We start from the raw sequence: 24,106 nt of genomic DNA, 5'->3' as shown, positions 1-24,106 counted from the left end.
TATTTACAAAATCTTCCTCTGAAGGTTTTATGAATCTGTTGTTTCACTTAATTGACTGTAATTCAATGTAAATTCCTGTTCTGCTAAATTTAAGTGTTAATTTTAAGAGAAGCCAACAGTTTCCATCTCAGGAAATTGACGTATTCATGCTGGTCTGCCAGACAATACCTCTAACAAAAGTAAAAATACATAAATTGGACTATGTCAAAATTAAACATTTCTGGACATAATCAAAGGAGACAACAGAGTGAAAAGGCAACCCACAGAGTAGGAGAAAATATTTGTAAATCATATGTGTGATAAGGGGTTAATACTCAGCATATGTAAAGAACTCCTACAGCTCAGCAACAAAAAAACCCAATATCCTGATTTCAAAAGTGGCAAAGGACTTTAGTATACATTTAGCCAAAGAAGATATATCAGTGGCCAGCAAGCATATGAAAAGATGCTGGAATCACTAATCATTAGGAAAATGTAGATCACGTTTACAATGGGATATCATCTCACACCCATTAGGATGGCTACTACCAAAAAAGATCCCGCAGAGTAACATGTGTTGGTGAGGATATGAAGAAATGGTAACCCTTGTGCATTGTTGGTGGGAATGTAAAATGTACAACTGCTATGAAAAGCAGAATAGCACTTCCTCAAGACATTAATAGAATTACGATATGGTCCAGCAATTGTACTTGTAGGTATATACCCAAAATAATTAAAAGCATGGTTTTGAAGATATGTTTGTACACTCCTGTTCACAGCAGCATTACAATAGCCAACGTGGAAACAACCATGTCTGTTGACACAGGAATCAATAAAATGTGGTCTATACACACAGTGGAATATTATACAGCCCTAAAAAGGAAGGAAATTCTGACATGTGCTGCATGCTACACGGAGGAACTTTATATTCAATGAAACAAGCCAGTTACAAAAGTACATATATTTTGTGATTGCTGTTATATGAGGTATCTAAAGTAGTCACATTCATAGAAACAAGGTAGAATGGTGGTTGCCAGGACCTAGAGGCAAGGGGAAATGGGTGAATTATTGTTTCATGGATGTAGAGTTTCTTAGAATTCTCTAAAGAGATTGAAATTGTTGGGGAATTTTTTATATTGTAATGGAAAAAATAAGTGTAACTAACGAGCATGAGTAACAAAATGTTTCTAAAAACAAAAAGCTAGACTTTAAAATGATCATAGATGGCATTTTGAATATCATTTTCTAATGTTTTCTTGTTTCTTTAAGACTAGTAATGTTTAGCCTATTTTTTTAAAATAAGGTGACTGGCGTGTGATTTGTGATTTTGAATGAATATTAATGTCAAAGAGTAAATTTATTAAATGGCGATATTTTGTTTTCTAGTAGCCTAAATCTTTTAAGTTGTTATATGGTAATTAACTTTATTATTACTGTTTTTTACATTAATATTTATTTGGTTTTTTTTTCTAGGATCTTAATTCATATCTTGAAGATAAAGTCTACCTTACAGGGTATAACTTTACCTTAGCAGATATCCTATTGTACTATGGACTTCATCGCTTTATAGTGAGTATTTGAATAGTTACTAGCTTTTTTTCTGTAGTGTTCAGAATGATTTTTAAAACTTTATCTTGAATTTAAATCAGATTTGCATTTTCAGCTTATCAAATAAAAATGAAAGGAATTACCGTATACAAGGTGCCTATGTAAAAACTCCTTTCACATATCCAGTTAACACAGTTGCTTCCTTTTCTTTGACCTTGATTTTCTTCCTATGCTTCTGCTCCTCTTCAGCAGTGACTTCTCCAGCCATGCTTTAGGTTTTGTCGTCATCCCCTGGACCCCATATTCCTACCATTCTACCTCTAGATCTTAACTTCAGTACCCCCATCTTCTGTGTAACCACTTGTGATGGTTAATACTGAGTGTCAACTTGATTGTATTGAAGATGCAAAGTATTAATCCTGGGTGTGTCTGTGAGGGTGTTGCCAAAGGAGATTAACACTTGAGTCAGTGGGCTGGGGAAGGCAGACCCAACCTGAATCTGGATGGGCACCATCTAATCAGCTGCCAGCGAACATAAAGCAGGCAGAAAAACATGAAAAGGTTAGACTGCTTTAGCCTTCCAGCTTACACCTTTCTCCCATGCTGGACGCTTTCTGCCCTCAAACATCAGACTCCCAAGTTCTTCAGTTTTGGAACTCAGACTGGCTCTCCTTGCTCCTCAGCCTGAAGATGGCCTATTGTGGGACCTTGTGATTGTGTGAGTTAATACTTAATAAACTCCTTTATTTATGTATTTATATATTCCATTAATTCTGTCCCTCTAGAGAACCCTGACTAATACACGGCTTATCTTAGCTCTTTTAATCTCTTAGTGTCTAATTTCTATCTGATGTAATTTGACTCCTCTTTTCCAAATCTGTATACTTTCTTCCCCACCCAACCTAGACCCCCTTTTGTGTAACTTCAGCTACATCCTCTTAATATCTTCAGCTCCTTTGCTTTACCCTACAGTCACCACCTTTTCCCTGTAAGTTCCCGGCTCTTGGCCAGTCCAAATAAATGTCTTCATTCTTACATCCAAGATCCAAGCTGAGCTCTACTGGAGAAATTACAACACTGTAGATTACTGCCACTAAAAATGTTTACTATCCAATTGCAGCCGGGCTCTCATACTGGATCAGCTCCTTTTTTTTTTATTTTTCTCCCAGGGATACTTCCAAACCTTCACTTCTTTCCTTAAGCCCCTTCCTTGTCCTTCCTCCTTTATCTTTAGTCCTTATCACCAAGCCTTCCTCCATCATTCGACTAGAAAAATGGAGGCTGTTCATCTGAATCCCTTCATTTTCCAGCCTGCCTGATTGTGCATCCTTGTCTATCTTGTCTCCTTTTCCTGGTCTCAGCCTTGCCTTTTTCCTAGACCAATCCATTTGTATTAGTCCATTTTCATGCTGCTGATAAAGACATACCTGAGACTGGGTAATATAAACAGAAAAAAGGGTTTAATGGACTTACAGTTCCACATGGCTGGGGAAGCCTCACAATCATGACAGAAGACAAGGAAGAGCAAGTCATGTCTTAAATGGATGGCAGCAGGCAGAGAGGGCTGGTGCAGGGGAACTCCCACTTATAAAACCATCAGATCTCATGAGATTTACTATCACAAGAACAGCACAGGGAAGACCTGCCCCATGACACAGTTACCTCCCACCAGGTTCCTCCTGTGACATGTGGAAGTTACATTTCAAAATGAGATTTGGGTGGGTACACAGCCAAACCATATCACCATTCATCTGACTCTTACCTCAATCTCCTCTCCACCTCCTGCCCCCTTTCTGGATCTTTGCTCCAGATTGTATTTCCTTTCTTTTTATTTCAGTCTTGCCCACTACCTACATGGTCAGTCTCTTTATTTTAAATTTGTTCGTGAACAATGACATAATATTCAGTATGTTCTTGGCACTGTTCTTCATGCTGTATAAATGTTGACTCATTTAGTCCTAATAACAGCCATATAGGATAGGCACTAATATTATCAGCCCCATGTTACAGATGAGATAACTGAGGCATAGAGAGGTCAAATGTTTTGAGATTGCCTAAGTAAGTGGTGGAACAAGGTCCAGAAACCAGACACTTTGGCCCCAGAGTGTGTGCTTTCTTACACCCATCTCTCTGCCTAAAAGCTTGGCTCAGCTCCCCATCACCCCAACACCCATCTTCCCCCGTGGAAAAAAACAAACTCATGCATTTTTGTGCATTGTGCACCTCATGCATCCAGTCAGTCAGATCCTGATGTCCAGCTCCTGAATGCCTCTCACATGTGTCTTTTCCTCTGATCCCGATGACATTGCCCAAGTTCCAGTATTTAGAATCTTTTGTTCATCTAAAGAGGATGGACTGTAAGACATGAGATTGGTGACCCTTGGAGCAGTCTTTCTCATGACCGCGTCTTTTTCTTTCTCAAAATAATTAACTCGGCTGGGCGCAGTAGCTCACCCCAGCTACTTTGGGAGGCCAAGGCGGGTGGATCACCTGAGGTCAGGAGTTTGCAACCAACCTGGCCAACATGGCGAAACCCCATCTCAACTGAAAACACAAAAATTAGCCGGACGTGGTGGCTCACGTCTGTCATCCCAGCACTTTGGGAGGCCAAGGCAAGTGGATCACCTGAGGTCAGGAGTTCGAGACCACCCTGGTCAACATGGTGAAACCCCGTCTCTACTAAAACTACAAAAATCAGCCGGGCATGGTGGCATGTGCCTGAAATCCCAGCTATTCCAGAGGCTGAGGCAGGAGAATCACTTGAATCCGGGAGGCAGAGGTTGCAGTGAGCAGAGATCGCAGCACTGCACTCCAGCTTGGGCGACAAGAGTGAAATTCTGTCTCAATTCGTCTGACTCCTACCTCCCTTGCTATCCTCCTTCCTGTCATTCTCTCAGCCACAACATGTGCCCCAGAGCCTGCTGGATGCTGGGCTCTTTCTACCCAGCGTCCTTGCATTGCTCTTCTCTTTTGCTCCCTGGTCCCAGCCCTTCCTTTCCTCCCCACTTCATTTGCATTTTCCAAGTATCTCTCTGTTCCCGCTCATTCCTCGGCTGAATCCCTCTCAGGCCCCTAAACCGTATTGAGGTGCTCCTTCCTGTGTGTATGTTTGTACCTCATATACACCTTAGGTCTAGCTTGTTTCACTCTTACTGTAATTCTTTGAAAATCTCTCTCTCTAAATTATAAGCTGCTTGACTCAATGATTGTAGCGGCACATATTTGTAACACCATTGTCTGAGGTAATTCCTGGCACGTGTATGTAGTCGCCCCTGCATAAACACTGAATAAAATTTTAAACGTATTTCTCTATGCTTTTCAAGGAGTTTCCTATATACTTTCTCATTGTGCCTCATCACTAAGAAGGAAATAGGACCAGTGTTATTAGCCTCCTTTTACAGAGAAGGAAACTAATGCTTAGGAAACTTGAGGTTTAAAGGCGCAGTGCTCAGTTTTTGGAAGGGCCAAACTAGGTCTTCTGACTGAAGTGTCTTAATGTGTGGGGAAGCTCTTTGTGTTATAAACTATGAAATACCGTAATAATTGAGGCCTGCGCAGGCCCCAACCTGTCCATGGTTTGGGGCTGCTATCTGCCTCATAAAGCAAAGTGGAGGGTTTGTCTTTTGGAAAAACAAAGTCGTTTTCTCCTCTGAAAAAGCCTCCTACATAGTTGGCTTTGCCATTTGCCAAGAATAAGAGGGCACAGATTGAGGCCTCATGAGTCTGGGTTTTCAGTTGAGGTTGCAGAGAGAAGACAGGGATTGTAACCAGAAAATTCAGAATGGAATGTAGTTCCCTCCAGAACTCCTGGGCTTCATGACAGTCGTAGAAGTGGATTCCTTTTGGTTTCCCCTCACCCCACAAACATACTGTAATAATGCATAATACAGTTATTAGTCCCCTACTCAAGCTATAATCCCTAGGTTTGAATTTACTTGACTTTATTGTGAATTGTTCCTCAAAGATCCCTCAGTGATTATGTTAAATTCTACAACATTATTGTAATGGCTTAGAATGATCCTTCATTTAGTGTAAGACTATTATGAGTTTTAAATGATTTATTGAAAGCCCACTGTGTATGCCCACTATTTTATACTTGGGAGGGAGACAACAGAAGTATAAAACTATTTTCAGGGGCATATTAATCTTATTGAAGAAATTAGACTGTTTTACATGAAAGCAATTAATGAAGTAGAGAAAATGGAATCCAGTGCTAATCTCTGGTCAGAATATTATGTTATTAATGAACGAGGCAGATGAGTAGAATATAGAATCATAAAATTGTCAGAAAAATATCTGAAGATTTGGATGGCCTTGGCTATCTAAGGGAATTTTCATTGTTTTGGAAAGCTTATGATAAGTTTGATTACACATGTTCTTTGTAAATAGGGTGACCACATGATTTCTCATCCAAAACACTTGACTGTGAAAGAAGACCTGTTGGCCGGGCGCGGTGGCTCAAGCCTGTAATCCCAGCACTTTGGGAGGCCGAGATGGGCGGATCACGAGGTCAGGAGATCGAGACCATCCTGGCTAACACAGTGAAACCCCGTCTCTACTAAAAATACAAAAAAAAACTTAGCCGGGCGAGGTGGCGGGCGCCTGTAGTCCCAGCTACTCGGGAGGCTGAGGCAGGAGAATGGCGTAAACCCGGGAGGCGGAGCTTGCAGTGAGCTGAGATCCGGCCACTGCACTCCAGCCTGGGTGACAGAGCAAGACTCCGTCTCAAAAAAAAAAAAAAAAAAAGAAAGAAGACCTGTTAATAATTACATTGGGACAACAGGAGTGAAGTAGAATGAATGTTCCCCATACTTACAAAGAATATGATTCAATTTACACAAAATAAGGGACGGGAGAGGATATGTCTGATTTCTGTTCATCCCCTCTTGGCTTTTAGCACAGTGCCTTGCACAGCTAAATACGTATTGAGATTAGCAATATTAAGTCTGGGCATGATGGCTCATGCTTGTAATCCCAGTACTTTGGGAGGCTGAGGCAGGTAGATTGCTTGAGCCCAGGAGTTCATGACCAGCCTGGGCAACAGGGCAAAACCCGTCTCTATTAAAAAAAAAAAAGAAAAAAATTAACCAGGCATGGTAGCTCTGTGCCTGTAGTCCCAGCTACTTGGGGGAATGAGGTAGGAGGATCATCTGAGCCCAGGGAGGTCGAGGCCACAGTGAGTCATGATTGCACCACTGCATTCCAGCCTGGGCAACAGAGAGACCCTGTCTTAAAAAAATAAATAAAACAATATTTAACAACTGGTACCCATTTATAGTTCCTATTTCAGAATTTTTATCTTTGTAGTGAAAGTGTAATATAATTTAAGTGATGTTAGTTAAATGTAGAGAAAGTTTATTGGAGTTGAAATACATTGATTACCAGCTTCTTTTTATTCCATTCTAGGTTCAATATATTTTAGTAGCTTTTGGAATTTAAAATGATGATGAGGCACAACTTACCTCATTTCAAAATGAAAAAGCCTCTAAGGTAAAGAGGATTTGCTGCTAAGGTATCTAAGCATCTCTCTCCTGGTGGCAGCCTACATACAGTCTTTGAACTTGGGGGAGTCTGTACTTGATTTTAGTAAGACTGTGCTGCTGTGAGCACGGCTACCCAACAGGGCTCCAAGAACAATTTCTATCTGAAAACCACAATAACAAACTTGTTGACTTTTTAAAAATATATATATTTAAATGTGACATATGTTTTGACATTTAACTTTTTAAGCTTTATATTAGGAAAAATGTCATCAGTCATCCTGTGTGATGACAGCCAGCAGGCTAGTGAATGTCTTTTCAGACCCACAAGATCTGGCTTGCTGTGGCATCGGGCTGTCATTAAGAAGGAGAGTATTTTTGTAATCCCAGCACTTTGGGAGACCGAGGTGGGCGGATCATGAGGTCAGGAGATCGAGACCATCCTGGCTAACACGGTGAAACCCCGTCTCTACTAAAAAATACAAAAAATTAGCTGGGCACAGTGGCAGGCGCCTGTAGTCCCAGCTACTCAGGAGGCTGAGGCAGAAGAATGGTGTGAACCCGGGAGTTGGAGCTTGCAGTGAGCCGAGAATGCGCCACTGCCCTCCAGCCTGGGCGACAGAGCAAGACTCCGTCTCAAAAAAAAAAAAAAAAAAAGATGATACTGAAGTGCAACTCATAATCCAAGTGTGTAATTAAATTTTCCTTTCCTCTAGTTTATGCAGGTTTTGCAGTAAGGAAAGGAAATGCTCTGAAAAGGAGGGAACTTGTTTGGAATTCCTTTGCCAGCAGAATGAACAAGGTCATAATCCTATAGTGCAAAATGTTCATAGCACTATCTGCAAAGTTATTTAATTACGAGTCTAAGTGCACTGGAGGGCACTTGGTTTTTAGGCAGGTTAGAAGTGTTTCATTCAGTACTGCATGTTAAAGTTAGGGTTACTTTTAACAATATTTAGCACTCTCTATGTGTTAACATTTTCTATTTTGGAATGTATGTCCTCTTCATATATAGTGACTAGGATGTTATGATTAAAGATATCCTTATCTTTTTCAAAGTGAAATTGAATAGATTAATATGTAAATCACTGTTGACCATCCTTTTGGGTTCCTGTCATGAGTCAAAGTATCTCTCCCACTCTAGTCCAAGTGCAGGCAAAGTAATCAGAAATAAACACCTTCTCAAGGAACAGGCCTCACAGACTAAAACCTACACAATGGCAGAATCGCACTGCGGTGTTAAATGGCATTCCTGTTAAGTTGGGTACAAATACATACAAATGTGGAATAAATGATTTCTAGGTGTTAAATTAAGGTAGGGTAGGTGTGAGGTGCAGGTTGACCACCTGCTGATATTTACCAGGTCTTTGTGCTTTGTTTGCTTTGGCAGTATTACTTATTTTTGGCCTCATGCATTCCTTCATTTGTTTGTTCATGTTATTCAGTACGGAATATGTAATCAGCACAGTGTACAAAACAGCAGTCAAGGAACCTTCGAGTCATCAGATAATCCCACTGTATTTTGTTTCATTGTGAGCCCAGTTTTAGTCATGGCTGAGTTATTCTGAGATCTGGTCTATCTTAACTCCATTTGAGGAATATTATGTTGCCTTTCCTTTGTTATACTGCCTGTTAGTGTGGCTGTTTATTATAACACCAGTGACTCACTGCTTTCTTAAAGTGATTTCACTAGTAGATAGTCATCCCTGTGAACAGACTGTTACTCAAGATTATTAAAATCCTTTGTAATATTATGTGCTTCTTGACTGTAAGATTGTTATCAACTGAAATACTTTTGTTCTGAAGTTTGGAGCACCATTGGAGGCATGTGGTTCTTTTATAAGAAAGGAAAAATAAAAGAAATAACTGCAAAATAGTCCAGGAGCCCTGGCCCTAAAGAATGTCCCAAAGGCGGCAGCGTGGTGCCAGTTGGAAAGGTAACAAAGCAGCGTGTCACCCTGATCTGGAACGGGTCACTTAAAGTGTTTCTCACATGACTTCATGGAAAATTAGTGATTCAGAATATTATCTGCTTGGCTTTAAAGTTCAAAGTTGTGATAGAGTGCCAATATAAATTAAAAGGAATTATTAGGCAGAAAGAGCCAAGCACCACTATAGACACACTGGCATGCAGACTGACATGAAGCAGGAAATGGTAACTAGAACAATTGCATTATTTCCTGTTGTAAGAAAGGAAAAAGAACTTTAGCTAGAAAGGGATGGTGGAAAACCAGTGTTGTAAGTGAAGTAGTCCAGGGGATCCCATCAGAAATGTTTTTAAAATCTGTAAATTTGGTGAGGGGAGAAATCTGTTCATTTCTTTGTTTACAGGAAGTTTATATAGGGAATGTCTTCCAAAAAAGTAGCAGAGTTAAGAAGTCAAGGTCATTCATAATTATCTCAGACTCAAAGGGACAAGTTCCAAAGTTTAAACTGTAAAAAGAGGTGAAACTGGTAACCATAACCTCATCCTTTTTGAAAAACTCTGTGAGTTTCTGGCAAAAGTTTCCTGAGGGAAAATGAATAAATGTAGTCTCTAAAATAGATCATCTAAAATTATTGTAAAATGGATCATCTAGCTAAAAAGTATTGGAATAGGGGGCTGGGCACGGTGGCTCACGCCTGTAACCCAGGCACTTTGGGGGACCAAGGCTGGTGGATCACTTGGGGCCAGGAGTTCAAGACCAGCCTGGCCAACATGGCGAAACCACGTCTCTACTAAAAATACAAAAAATTAGCCGGGCGTGGTGGTATGTGCCTGTAGTCCCAGCTACTCGGGAGGCTGAGGCAAGAGAATCACTTGAACCCAGGAAGTAGAGGTTGCAGTGAGCCCAGATCGCGCCATTGCACTCCAGCCTGGGCAACAGAGTAAGACTCCGTCTCAAAAAAAAAAAAAAAATCATTGGAATAAATTAGGAATCATTAGAAGCTTTAGGAGCTCTTGGAATAAAAACTATTTTGTACTGTGGGTCTGTTGATAATCCTGACACTGGAGACTCCAAATGTAAAATGTTTAAGTTGGAGAATATTTGTTTTGCTGTGTTCTGTGTGTTATTATTGTTTTAAATAATAGGCCTGTGAGCAACATATACTAGTCCTCTGTGACAGCAAATGCTGTTCTGAAATACAAATATCATACAGATAACATTGCCCTTTTTACCTAGTTTAAAATCTGTGTGAACAACTTGAATATAAACAAGCATTAGTACCCTGTTGTTTGGAAGTGCTTTACCAAATAGCTGAGTGGAGAATTACCTGAAATGAAAGAGCTATGAAAGGACTAAAATGGTAAGAAAGAGGTCAGATTTGAATCATCATATATTTCAGCAGCTAACATGAAATCAAGTTGGAGTAAAACTTATTATTACATCTGTTTGCTTTAACTATCAGCAAATAAATTTGTCGAAGTTGATTTTGAATTTTATTCATTCATTCATTCATTTTTCGTAAGAAAGCTCCCATTTCTTGTTAGATTTGCAGCTGTGTTTATTACTGGTTGAGCTTTTAATAAATCATACATTTTCTTTTGAAGTCCTTGGTGAAGTTTACATATAGTAAAGATTTAGAAAGAGAACAAAATGCTCTTTTACAAAATATTTTTCAAAATATTTTTGAAATATAGACTGATGCTCAGTTTAGTCCACAAATGATTAAGTGCTGCCTATGAAAACACACCTGACACGGAGATGCTCCTTTCAGTTTGAATCTACCAGGTAGCCTAATGTAATTCTTTACGTGTGAAACCATGAATTTTCTTAATAAACATTAAACTTTTACATTAAAAAAGACATTCTTGGCCAGTTTTCTTGACTGATGTGTTCTTTATCTCTGTGCCATGGACTGACTGTTATAGATGAGACAGTTATAGTAACATCTTTCTAAGTAGACACAACCTACACACCTTAAACAGATGAATATGTTTTTATGATGTGCTAGAGCAGCTTGTGTGTGGGATTTCAGTAAGTATCACTAAAACCCAGAACTTACATTTTTATGAAACAGAAGCAGTGAAGATTCTCCCTGCTAACAACTTAAGTCAACTGAGCCAACAAATATGATTCCAAATGAACATTTAATGAGAAAATACTGCCTACTTTTTCATTGTATTGTTAATATCCTTTTGTATTCTGTAATAATGATTGCATGTAGAGTGATTTGTCCTTCACCTTTGGTGATCTGGTAACAGCAGAATGCTTGCCTGTAGAACAAGTATGTGCTAAATTCTGAAAAGCAAAGGACATCCATCTCACTAAAAATGTCTCCCAACAAGCAGGCAGCTGGTGGGTTTGTACCGCTTACGGGGTGACTGAGTTCTTTCTTTCTGCAAACACTCCTGTCAGTGTTATAGAGACTTGCACTATCTGTTTAGTAAATGTGACTTAGGAGAAGGAACTACACTACCCATTCATGGGGCATGGCTGCAAGTTACTGCCCTGCTGGTTTTCTCTCTACCTGATAACTCTCAATAATTCCAAAATTTATCTTAGAGAAAAGTCTTTGAGTCACCTACTTCGGAATTTGAGCCCAGTGAAATGATAAGCACCTGCAGTTTGTATCACATCTCCCTCTAACCAAATCTGAGCATTCTTGTAGCTTGATAGCAAATTGGGTGAACTGCTACATTCACTAAAAGACTGAGTTCAGCTTTATTGCAAACAGAATTACGAAAGTCTGTTCTCATGCATTTACTCAGCCTCCTTCATCTGAGTCACATGCCACTAGCAATAGCCCCCCCTTATATTAAGCAATATTCACTTGAAATGGATCATTTCGGTTTTTTAGGTCTACTAAAAAATAGTAGAGAAAGAACTGTATCTTAATCTATCTTCCTTTCCAATGAAGTAAAAAACAAATTCTTTGACCTCCAAATCCTCAGTTAATGTAAATTTTGCATTTGTTGAAAACTTGATATTTCCCAGGAAGCACATCTGGTTTTGAACTGAACATAGCATTGAACATGAAGAACTTTTACAAGTCAGTGTTCATTGGGCTGAAACTTTTACTCCTATCTGAATATGTTGGCTTTTGAGAACTCTTGGGGGATTGATGTTGTTGTTTTTCAACTTCTATCTCCTACTTAAGTGGTATTAATAGTTGTGCTTATGTAACATCTGTGTTGTGTGTGTATGTTTTTAATCTCTACTTAGGTTGACCTGACAGTTCAAGAAAAGGAGAAATACCTTAATGTGTCTCGCTGGTTTTGTCACATTCAGCATTATCCAGGCATCAGGCAACATCTGTCTAGTGTTGTCTTCATCAAGAACAGACTCTATACTAATTCCCACTAGAAGCTGTCCATGCCATACAGAAGATGTATTAAAAATGTTTTAAATGGAAAATGTACTCTGGGCCACAGGACTAATGTAAATTAATATACAGTCAGTCATTATTTGTTGAAGTTGATAGAATTTTTGAAGTGTAAACTTGTGTCTGAATGTTTTATTTGTTCTTTAGTTGAAGTTTTGCAATTTTTATGTCAAAATTCAATTGCTCTTAAACAAGTTGAGATCAAGTTATCAATTAACCTTGTTTTTAATAGATGACATTTATTTCAATAAAAGTTGCAAATCAGGGGCTTAATCTTAAAAAAAATTGGTGGTCCTTTCAATGGTTGACATATTTGGCTATTTATTAATCTCTCTTTCATATTCTAAAATTCATTTTCCCCTTATGGATATTTATGGTAGTTTGTTAAGAACTGTGATAAATTGTGCCAAGGAAACAGGGAAGACAGATGGATTTGTTTTAAATATTTATGTGAGCTAGTAAATGTGGTTGAAAAAATATTTCTTGGTTGTTCCTTTCTTTCTGTAGTCAGTGTTCATTGGGGTGAAACTAACTACCGAACTGCCCTCCGGGAAACTGGAGGAAGATACGTTCTTCCAGGTCCTCTTGAGTTAATGATTCTTTTTTGTTGTTAGGCTTATTGTAATATGCAGTGGTCAAAAAGATATGGGAAATTCTTCCTCCTGTAAGGAGGAAAATAAATATAAAAACGGAGATGGGAAAGTCTTACTGTCCCACTAATTTTGGATTTTTAATTACTAGATTTTTTCCAAACTGAAAGCCAACTCTCATGGAAAGAACTGCTGTTAAAGTGCTGTGTGAAGAGCGGAGGCACCTCATTAAAAGATCTGTATATTTTATAACTCTTGCTGGTTGAATAAATAATAGTTATTGTAGCGCTAAAGACCTTATCTTTACGAATAATGAGAAAAATGGGGTCTTCGGGGGCTTTCCCGTTTAATGCTACTTAATGTTTTCATGTTGATGCTGAGTCTGACCAGTGGACCCGTCAAAGTTCTAACAGAAAGAGCAGATACTTGGGAAATATACAGCACTCAGGTTGAGTCCTGTATAATCACTTAGTAGCTGTATGACTGTAAACAAAGCAGTTAATCATGTTTTCTTAATCTCCAAAAATAAAAAGATAATGCTAAATTAGGAGGATTAATGTAGACAACATGAAGAAAAAAGCCTAATACGTAGCTCTTGGCCATCAGTAAGGTTAGTTTCCTTTCTCTTCTCCAGGCAAATCATGATTTTTTTGTTTATAACAAAATGAGGATTGTAACAGGCCCCCATTTTTGCCTCTTAAGTTACTGAGTCAGGAGGCTTAACAGGCCAGGTGTGTGAACACGGCACACCTCATTTCACTGCATCTTCAACACATTGAAGGTTTGTGGCAACCCTGCTTCGAGCGAGTCTGTTGGCACCGTTTTTCCATCAGCTTGTGCTTGCTTCATGTCTCTGTGTCACATTTTGGTAATTCTCACATTATTTTGAATTTTTTTCATTACTGTATCTGTTACAGTGATCTGTGTCCCGTGACCTTTTTTACTATTGTTATTATTTTTGGGGTGCCACAAACCATGTCCATATAAGACTTCAGACTTAATAAATGTTGTGTGTGTTCTGACCGCTCCACTGACCAGCTGTTCCCCGTTTCTTCCCTTTTCCTCGGGCTTCCCTCTTCCTCGAGACACAAGAGTATTCAAATTAGGCCACTTAGTAAACTTATAGTAGCCCCTAAGTGCTCAGGTGAAAGGAAGAGTTGCACGTCTCTCTCTCTAGAAATGATTAAGCTTCTTGAGGAATGCATGTCAAAACCAATACAGGTTGAAAGCTAGGCCTCTTGGACCAAACAGCCAACTTGGGAGTGCAAAGGAAAAGTTTTAAGGAAATTGAAAGTGCTAGCTGGGTGAGGTGGCTCATGCCTATAATCCCAGCACTTTGAGATGCAGAGGTGAACGGAATAAATAAAAATTTATTTCTTAATAAGAAATAAATTTTGTAGGCCAGGCGTGGTGGCTCACACCTGTAATCCCAGCACTTTGGGAGGCCGAGGCGGGCAGATCACAACGTCAGGAGATCGAGACCATCCTCGCTAACACGGTGAAACCCTGTCTCGACTAAAAGTACAAAAAATTAGCCGGGCGTGGTGGGCTACTCGGGAGACTGAGGCAGGAGAATGGCATGAACCCAGGATGCGGTGCTTGCAGTGAGCCGAGATTGAGCCACTGCACTCCAGCCTGGGCGACAGAGCGAGACTCCATCTCAAAAAAAAAAAATGCATTTTTGTAAGGCTATAGCCACCATTATAGCTGCCATAGATAGTGATTCCTCTGATGGAGAGGGCAAAGTAAATTGAGAACTTTCTGGAAAAGGATGCAGCATTCTAGATGCCATTAGGAACATTTGTGAGATTCACGGGAAGAAGTCAAAATATAACAACAGCAGTTTGGAAGAAGTTGGTTTCAACTCTAAAGGATGACAGGGGGTTCAAGACTTCAGTGGAGGAAACAACTACGGATGTGGTGGAAATAACAAGACAACTAGAATTAGAAGTAGAGCCTGAAGATGGTACTGAATTGCCACGGTCTCTTGGTAAAACTTGAACACATGAGGAGTTACTTTTTTTTTTTTTGAGACAGAGTCTTGTTCTGTTGCCCAGGCTGGAGTGTAGTGGTGCAATCTCGGCTCACTGCAAGCTCTGCCTCCCGGGTTCACGCCATTCTCCTGCCTCAGCTTCCCCAGTAGCTGGGACTACAGGCCCCTGCCACCACGCCCAGCTAATTATTTTTGTATTTTAAGTAGAGACGGGGTTTCACTGCATTAGCCAGGATGGTCTCAATCTGACCTTGTGATCCGCCGGCCTCGGCCTCCCAAAGTGCTGGGATTACAGGCGTGAGCCACCGCACCCAGTGAGGAGTTGCTTTTTATGGGTAAATACAGAAAGTGGTTTCTTGAGGTGGACTTTATTCCTAGTGATGATGCTGTGAACACTAGAGATGAGAACAAATGATTTATTCTATTACATAGGCTTAGTTGACAAAGCAGCTGCAGGGTTTGAGAGAACTAACTTCAATTTTGAAAGAAGTTCTACTTTGGTTGAAATGCCATCAAATAGCATTACATGCAACAGAGAAATGTTTTTTGAAAGGAGAGTCGATTAATGTGGTAAACTTTATTGTTGTCTTAAGAGATTGACACAGCCACCCCAACCTCCAGCAACCACCACCCTGATCAATGAGGAGCCATTGACATGGAGGCAAAACCCTCCACCAGCAAGAAGATTGACTTCCTAAAGGCCCAGGTGATCATTAATGCTGTTTTTAGCAACAAAATATTTTTTAGTTAAGGTGTATACATTGTGGTTTAGACATGATACTGTGGCACCCTGAATACACTCCAGTATAGTATATACGTAACTTTTCTATGGACTAGGGAGCTGAAAAAGTTGTGCAACTCACTTTGTTGTCATACTCACTTTATTGTGGTGCTCTAGAAAGGAACCCACAGTCTTTCACATCTTCCTGTATAACAGATCAAGACAGTTTTTACATGATGTATTTCACAATTTGTTGCCCTCAGAGTATTTTTAGTTTTATGACATGATCTTTAAATTAAAAACTGTAAATTTGTATTCGTGTATGTTCGGAGACTACAGGGTTCACATTAATTGCGGGAGTTGTTATGTGTCTTACAGGGGCAGGCCAAGTCTATGTACTTTTCGCGCTAACCACTGGGGCTGCTATAAGCATGCCACATTATGGTTCACTGCTGCAAATTTCGCCTAGCCCCAACACTTCTGTCTTCTCCTCCCAGTCAGCAGGAGGATTGAAGCAGGACAGATAGAGGCAACAGGAAATAGGCCACCAAGCATTCTCATCCCAACTATTTCACTCTTTTCCTTCATTTTAGGTCAGCAGTGAGGAAAGGGCGGGAGGACAGAGAGGGAGACCACCTCTTTGTCAAGCGACCCCTCTTCCCACTTCTTCCTGTGTCTTAAATTCCTCTGAATCCCTCAGTCCACTAGGCAATTCTTTATTGTGCAAAACACTGATGGAACAGGTATTACTTGGTACCACCAAGTCCCAGGACTTCTCGCAACTAACTTAGATCTTGGAGGATGAAGGGATGGTCGAAAGATGAAGACCTGGCTTCTGCAGCCAAGGGTTAGATCATCTTCTCAGCATCCAGATCAAAACAATTCATTTCCTTGTAGAATTTCTACTGTGCTTCTTGGGTCATTTCTGTCGGGCACTTGCCTGAAATGCCCTTGTCTTCTCATCTGATGACCTCTTCAGTATTCTACTTTGTCAATGTCCTCATGGAAGGCAAGTCTGTCCCGCCCTTAGCCCCTGATTCTGGCACTGGCATCATTGTACTGTTTTTGATTATCTGTTTCTTCTGCCAGGCTCAGTAATTTCTTGAGAGCAGAGACTATATTTTCCCTTGCTTATCCAGCCCTCAGAACAATCACTGGCACACCACAGTCGGTGCTCAATCTGTTAAAAGAATGTTCTGTTCTTTTAAGTTCCTTTTGAGCTGACTGAGAAAAGTATAAGTGTAAATTACATGTATATGTTACCGGTACAGCTGTATATTGCAGAAAGACCCAATAACATCAAGGTGGGTTGTTTTTCTCTCATGTAAAAGAAGTTAGGAAATAGTCCACCTTTGGTGTGAGCATCCAGCTCCAGTCTCTGCTGCTCCATGCTGAACGAGTGGTTTCCATTCTAAAGTTCAATGTATGGTCCAATATTAATGTCAGAGCTCCAGACATCAAATCTGATTAAGACCCAAAGAAAGAGCAAGACGGGGACAGCAAAAGGCTTCTCTCCCAGCCTTCTCAATTCCCCTGGACGGCCTTTCCTGGAAGCCCTATTCAGCTGTATTGATTTACAATTTTGGCCACTCCAGCTGGGAGGAGGCCAGATGTGTAGTCGGAGGGCACCCAGAATAAAGCTCTGCTCTGTCAATGAGAAAAGAAGGAAAAGGGATACTACATGGGCAACCAGCTACCTCTGTCACAGTGAGTAACGCTTAAATGGGAAAATGCCTTCTGAGTGCCAAATGATCAATTGTGTAAGATCTTTTGTTAATAAATTGCTGACATCACATGGATCATCAGTTTGCAAAGAATTGGGATATAATACAATTTCCACTGACCACATTGCACTGACAGTTTAATTTTCATGATTCAGAGCCAATTTTAGGATTCTGTAGTATGCAGAGTTATGAAGATCTGTTAATGCTTTTTAAAATATCTGTTAAAACTTTTAATAACGATAATAATAGCTAACATTTATTGAGCATTCAGTGAATATCAGGCACTATTCTAAGTGCTTTAAGTGAATTCACTCCTTTTTTGTCCCCTTTTGCCGATAAGGAAGCTGAGGCACACAGAGGTGGGGAACTAACCCAACATCATCCAACCAATAGTCAAGGGACTGAGATTCAGACACAAATGTCTGCTCAAACTTCACCGTAAACTGCTTTACAGGGGGTGCCATAAAATGCCACTTAATTAACTTGTGGAATCAGTTTCTGCCAACCTAGAAAAAGCTGCCCTAAGTATTAGATAAAATAAATGGGTGCATAATTTTAAGAATAAATGAAATGGTTGCACCACTCTGGGAATATATGGAAAACCTCTAACTTGTACACTTTAAATGGTGAATGTTGTCATATGTGAATTACAGCATGAAAGAATTTGGGGGTGGGGAAGCAGTGGAGTCGAGCACACCAGCCTCACCATGTGTTAACTATGAGACCTCACTCGAGTTACTGCACATGGAATTTCTCCGATGAAATGGGGGTAAAGATAACTGATCTCGTTTAATTTGCAGTGAGAATGTATAAAAATTACCCAGCACTGTGCCTAATATGTAGAAAGTTATGAGTAAAGGACAAACTGCTATGGAAGATTGTAAAATCATAAAGCCAAATTATTAAGACTTTTCCCACCTGCCAATCATCCCTGAAGTACCAACCTGCTCAACATGTGAGCCTATCTGAGATAAAAATGGTGGCAGAGCATCTTGAGATTTTGATAAAACACGAATTTACATTACTTACCAGTTTAAAAAGTCTCTCATGCCTGTAATCCCAGCACTTTGGGAGGACGACGCAGGCAAATCACGAGATCAGGTGTTCAAGACCAGCCTGGCCAACATGGTGAAACCCCATCTCTACTAAAAATACAAAAAATTAGCTGGGTGTAGTGGCAGGCACCTGTAATCCCAGCTACTTGGGAGGCTGAGGCAGGAGAATTACTTGAACGCGGGAGGCAGAGGTTGCAGTGAGCCAAGATTGTGCCACTGCACTCCAGCCCTGGTGAAAGAGTGAGACTCTGTCTCAAAAAATAAAAAAATAAAAAAGTCTGATTCTTACATTTTTCAAGCTGTTGAAAAAAAGGACGATGCTGTCTTTCTTATTTTGTTTCTAATAGATCAGTGAGCCAGGTGTGGTGGCTCACACCTGTAATCCCAGTGCTTTGGGAGGCTGAAGCAAGAGGATCACTTGAGCCCAGGATTTGAGATTACAGTGAACTATGATTGTGCCACTGGATCCCAGCCTGGGCAACAGAGTGAGACCCTGTCTCTTAAAAACAAAGATTGATGAGACCTGTCTAAGATACAGTACAGTTATCTTTGTGAATGATCTTCCTTCAGAAAAGTGAAAGCCCCTTTCCAAGGATTTCCTTTCTGTAATTCCGAGAAGCCTACAGCACTGACCAATGATAACCCAAATATTATTTAGGCCATACTGTGTAACAGACACTCTGCTAGGCCCTGCAGATAACACAGTCACATCCCTGCTCTCATAAAGTTTACGATCCAATGGTCTGTGAACATATTCCTGAAACAGGGTGTATAGAGCACTCTTTGGGAGGCTGCCAGCCACTCAGCATTGTTTGAAAGTAAATAATTAGATATCATTTACTGAGTATTTAATATGTTCTGAGCTCTGTATGGGAATTTTACAACAGTAATATGATCTCGTGTTAATTTAGGAGCTAGAGAGGAGGCAGAGACTAACCCACATGCTAACCACCACCTTGGTTAGACCATGGCTGAAATGGGAACTGTATGATTTCAGGGTTGGAAGACCATCTGTTGCCATGTTCACTGGATTTGATTCAACTGCCCTGATTAGATATATGTCCCTATTCCATGTGTAACTTTCAAGAACAGACCAAAAATTCCAAGTAGGGAAGAATCACTCTTCAGCCAAACATCCGTGAACTTTTTCATTAATTAGAATAAAAACGAGTTTTAAAACAAATAGAAATTCTAGAATGGGAACAATGTCAAACGACCACAGCCACGGTTATACCCAAGTATCCAAGAGATCTTGAAGTGTTTTGTGTAGTTTTGTGGTTGCGAGTCTCTTCCCAAGCGACGCCTATCACAATATGGTAGAAAAGGTGACATAGCTCCAAGAATGACATAATCATTCATCCATGACCTGACTTCCCAGTTAAACACCCCATCTCCCACCCCCAGTTCAGCAATAAGATTATTCACTAAGGTTTTTAGCAGATATATAGGAATTCTCATGTTTACCCCCAGTTACACGTTGATCTTCCATTGACCCCACCCAATTATACCTGAACCCACGGTTAACCACAGTCAGTAAATAAGCACATTAGATCTCCCACAGGGATGAAGAAGGCGGGAAAGGAGGAGTGGAATGAATGTGAACCATCACCCACTGCCAGTGCGTCATACCGTCAGTGCCCCCTTAAAAATGTAATTCATGGCCAGACGCGGTGGTTCAGCACTTTAGGAGGCCGAAGTGGGCGGATCACCTGAGGTCGAGAGTTCGCAACCAGCCTGATCAACATGAAGAAAGCTTGTTTCTACTAAAAATACAAAATTAGCCGGATGTGGTGGTGCATGTGTGTAATCCCAGCTATTCGGGAGGGTGAGGCAGGAGAATCGCTTGAACTAGGGAGGCAGAGGTTGCAGTGAGCCGAGATCAGATCGTGCCATTACACTCCTGCCTGGGCAACAAGAGCAAAACTCCGTCTCAAAAAAAAAAAAAGTCATTCATGAGAGACTCGCTGAAAGTCCGTCCAGAATAGCAAGTCTGCCCAGAATAGCTTCAAGATATGTTGATAAAAATTTAAGCAGATATATTGTTAGGATGGAATAGAACTCCATTATAATCAGGTACATGTACATCACACCCAAAGATAAAATACACTATTTGACAAGTGGTCAAATTAGAATTATTGTGAACTATAGCTTTTTCATTTACATTTTTTTCTAACATTTGACTTAATGCCTTTTAAAAAAAAGTCAGATGTTACATGAACTTAAATATTAATCTAGCTTTGGCAGGGAGGTGGTAGTTTAATGGATTAGAGCATTTAGCTTTTTCCCCCAGAGAGCAATATTTCTTCTTTCTCTCTATAATTAGATAATCTGCTACTACCCATTACCAGGGCACTAAATTTCAAATTCTCCATACACCTGAGCAGGCTGCTATATATCTGGCCATCTTAATTTTAGTCTTGATTTATTGAAGCTGAATTACATTCCCAACTCTTCCTGGAGCACTGGGTGAATTTTATTGCAAAAGCAATGGGGAGAAAGTTACCGTCATATATCTCTCTTGCTGGGCAGAGCTTTTAGATACACAAGGGGCTCCACATCCCACTGCTCTGTGGCTTGTATGCTGGATTTATAACACTGTGAAGCCCAGCTCTAGGGTTACATACAGGCATATCAGAGATGAGATGGAGAATTTGATTTTGCAATAATGATTACTTGTTGCTGGCGCCCACATTCCTGCAGGCTTTGCCTTTATTCCCAATACTGCTAGCAAATAAAACTAATTCCAACTGCTACCTAATCTAGCAAAACTCATCTTTCACTTAAGGAAGGGAGGCCAAAAGAAGGTAGGCAGGAAGGCAGGAGAATTTGAGATGCTGGCCATTTTTGCTGTTATCTCAAGGATTTCTGCTTCCATTATCATGATTCCTTTAGGAATGTTTTAATGTTTTAAACTTTTGTTTCTTTGGGGGTAATGAAAGCATTGCATCTTTTTCAGCCCAGTGAGTTAATTTGATGGCTCATTCGTACTGTCTCTTCCACTTCAAAGAGGCCAGGTCCCTAGGGCTAGCCAATAGTATTATGGCTCCTGCAGATTTGGCTTGCCATTCCTGCTGGGTGTCATCTGTCCTCGGAGTCTTGCAGTGGATAATTTTTGTTCTCCCCAATATCATCAGCTTGAGAAATTTGTGCCTGGCAGGCCTGTCTATCCAAGTTAAGCTTGAAATACAGTAGCCATATGACCAATTTGACAAGGCATACGTAGCTCTAAACAATAAGGCCGCAGGCTTGCTTTGAGCAAGATGAGAAACTTCCAGCCACCTGATTACAAATTCCAAAGCTGCTTTGGTGCAGTCTATGAACTAGTCTGTTCATGTAATGTAAGTTCTCCTTCTCCCCATCCCCATTTTTCCTGACCTTCTGCAACACACATACCTTGTCTTAAAAACCCTTAGAAGTTTTCAACTCTCAGACTGACCTCATGAGGTTTCCAGTTCCTGACCGCTTTCACCATTTGACTTGAGCACTGTCACTTGGATACAAGAACTCTATCATTGACTCTCATTATCAGATGCTGAGGGAACAGGAAATAGACACTGCAATAAAGCACTGGTTCTCAGACCTTAGCATGCATGGGAATCACCTGGGGCTTCTCAAAGCACAGATTTCTGGGATCCAATTTGAGTTTCTGATTCAGGAGGATTCTAATACTGCTGCTGTGATGACCATACCATGCAAACCACTGCACTACACCTGTCCAAAGCTTAGGTGACAGGCATACACAGAGTTAGCTGCATGTACACAACAACTCATGCTTTTGTCTTTTTGCACAGCTGAGTCCAGTTTAATGAAGGTGTGCCCAGGGTGGTGGAGGGAATGCATTCTGTGTTCCAGTGCGTTGGCTCTGTCACCGGAGCAGTTACTTTCTAGTAGCTCTTGCAGTAAGCCCTGCATGTTCTCCGAATGGTGGAGCTACACCAGAAGTTTCTCTGGGGGAACTACTAGCAGCAGTTGGTACAGGAAGATTCAGTACTGGATTATAAAGTTGCTTCAGCCTAAAAGACCGCTAATGCTAATACAAAGCATGTTACCTCACAGTAAACTGGCTTTCCTGCCCAGTGTGCCCTAAGCATTTCCAAAACTTTTTTTTTTTTTTTTTTTGAGACAGAGTCTTGCTCTGTTGCCCAGGCTGCGCTGCAGTGGTGCAATCTTAGCTCACTGCAACCTCTGCCTCCGAGGTTTGAGCGATTCTCCTGCCTCAGCCTCCCGAAGAGCTGGGATTACAGGTGTTTGCCACCACGCACGGTGCTAATACTAAAGTTTTTTTGCATTTTTAGTAGAGAGGGGTTTCACCATGTTGGTCAGGCTGGTCTTGAACTCCTGACCTCAGGTGATCCACCCGCCTCAGCCTCCCAAACTGCTGGGATTACAGGTGTGAGCCACCGCACCTGGCCGCATTTCCAAAACTTTATGAGATTGCTACACAGTAATATTTAGTACCTCACCCAAAAAGACCACCTGCTCTTTTTTGTTGTTGTTGTTGTTGTTTTGAGACAGAGTTTTGCTCCTGTTGCCCAGGCTGGAGATTAATGGTGCAATCTCATCTCACCGCAACCTCCACCTCCCGGGTTCAAACGATTCTCCTACCTCAGCCTCCCGAGTAGTTGGGATTACAGGCATGTGCCACCATGCCCAACTAATTTTGTATTTTTAGTAGAGACAGGGTTTCTCCATGTTGGTCAGACTGGTCTTGAACTCCCTACTTCAGGTGATCCGCCTGCCTCAGCCTCCCAAAGTGCTGGGATTACAGGCATGAGCCACTGCGAACAGCAAGACCACCTACTCTTTTCTCCTCCTTTGCCTTAATCAGTTTTTGCATTATTTTTTATTTTTTAACCCATTTCTAAATTAGGTTAGACAAATGAAGATAAGAAATAATGTCAATAGAAGATGTTGCAGAGGAAATTTCGTGGCGTGGATTTGATAGAACACAAAACAAACTTAGGAGTCCCTCCATCTCCCACCCTGTGCCGATTATGGTTCCCCTTGATGGGCTTATACTAAGGAATAAATTATAATTTTATTCATTGTATACATGTAATTACTCATTTATTTTTAAATTTTCACAAGATTCAATATGGGATTACAGCAAATAATTATCCCCAAAGTCAGAACTTTACTTCTACTAAATTGACAATATCTCCATGATTTAGATGTCTTGACTCTCAAAAAGCACAGTAATTGGAAAAATCCCTTTATAATCCCATGGTTATATTTGTATATGATATCGATTCTCCAATCTTGTAGAGAGGCTATGATGTGAGTACAGCTATTCTTAAAAATGTAAAGGTACTTAATGTATGATTTCATTTCTATAATATTTTTGAGGTGAAAAAATTTTTAGAAATAGAGGACAGATGATAGGTTACCAGAAGTCAGGGTGGGGACAGGGAGAAAGGTAACTGTGGTTATAAACAGGAACCTTAACGGGATCCTTATGGCACTGGAACTGGTCAGTATGTTGACTGTAATGATAGATGCATCAACCTACACATAATAAAATTGCATAAACTTAAACATATACACGCACAATGAATGCAAGGAAAATTGGTGAAATCTGAATCACATTGGTGGATTGTATCAATGTCAATATCTTGGTTGTAATATTAGCATTTGCAAAATGTTACCACTGGGGGAAACTAGGCAAAGTGTAAAAGGAAACTCTATTATTTCTTACAACTGCATGAGAAT

At 40.4% G+C, this 24,106-nt stretch overlaps 1 protein-coding gene across 6 annotated transcripts in view; it reads left to right on the top strand.

Moving 5' to 3' along the window:
- The window catches only part of EEF1E1 (eukaryotic translation elongation factor 1 epsilon 1), a 34,055-nt gene extending 10,661 nt beyond the window's left edge, over positions 1-23,394 (top strand). The window contains exons 3-5 of one of the 6 annotated variants that reach the window (XM_021936980.2): positions 1,453-1,548; positions 15,491-15,603; positions 23,268-23,394. In XM_021936980.2, coding sequence (XP_021792672.1) covers positions 1,453-1,548; positions 15,491-15,595 — 201 coding nt within the window. In that variant the 3' untranslated portion in view covers positions 15,596-15,603; positions 23,268-23,394. Of the gene's footprint in view, positions 1-1,452; positions 1,549-7,723; positions 8,066-12,154; positions 12,794-13,055; positions 13,939-15,490; positions 17,414-23,267 lie in introns of those variants that run through there. The other 5 variants (XM_031666900.1, XM_021936981.2, XM_009204418.4 and 2 more) reach the window with 5 other exon arrangements.
- Positions 23,395-24,106: the final 712 nt, after the last annotated feature.

Source organism: Papio anubis, chromosome 6 (genome assembly GCF_008728515.1).
Source record: "Papio anubis isolate 15944 chromosome 6, Panubis1.0, whole genome shotgun sequence".
NCBI lineage: Eukaryota > Metazoa > Chordata > Mammalia > Primates > Cercopithecidae > Papio > Papio anubis.
Note: the sequence above shows the minus strand (reverse complement) of the source record. Positions and strands in the feature narration are given on the sequence as shown.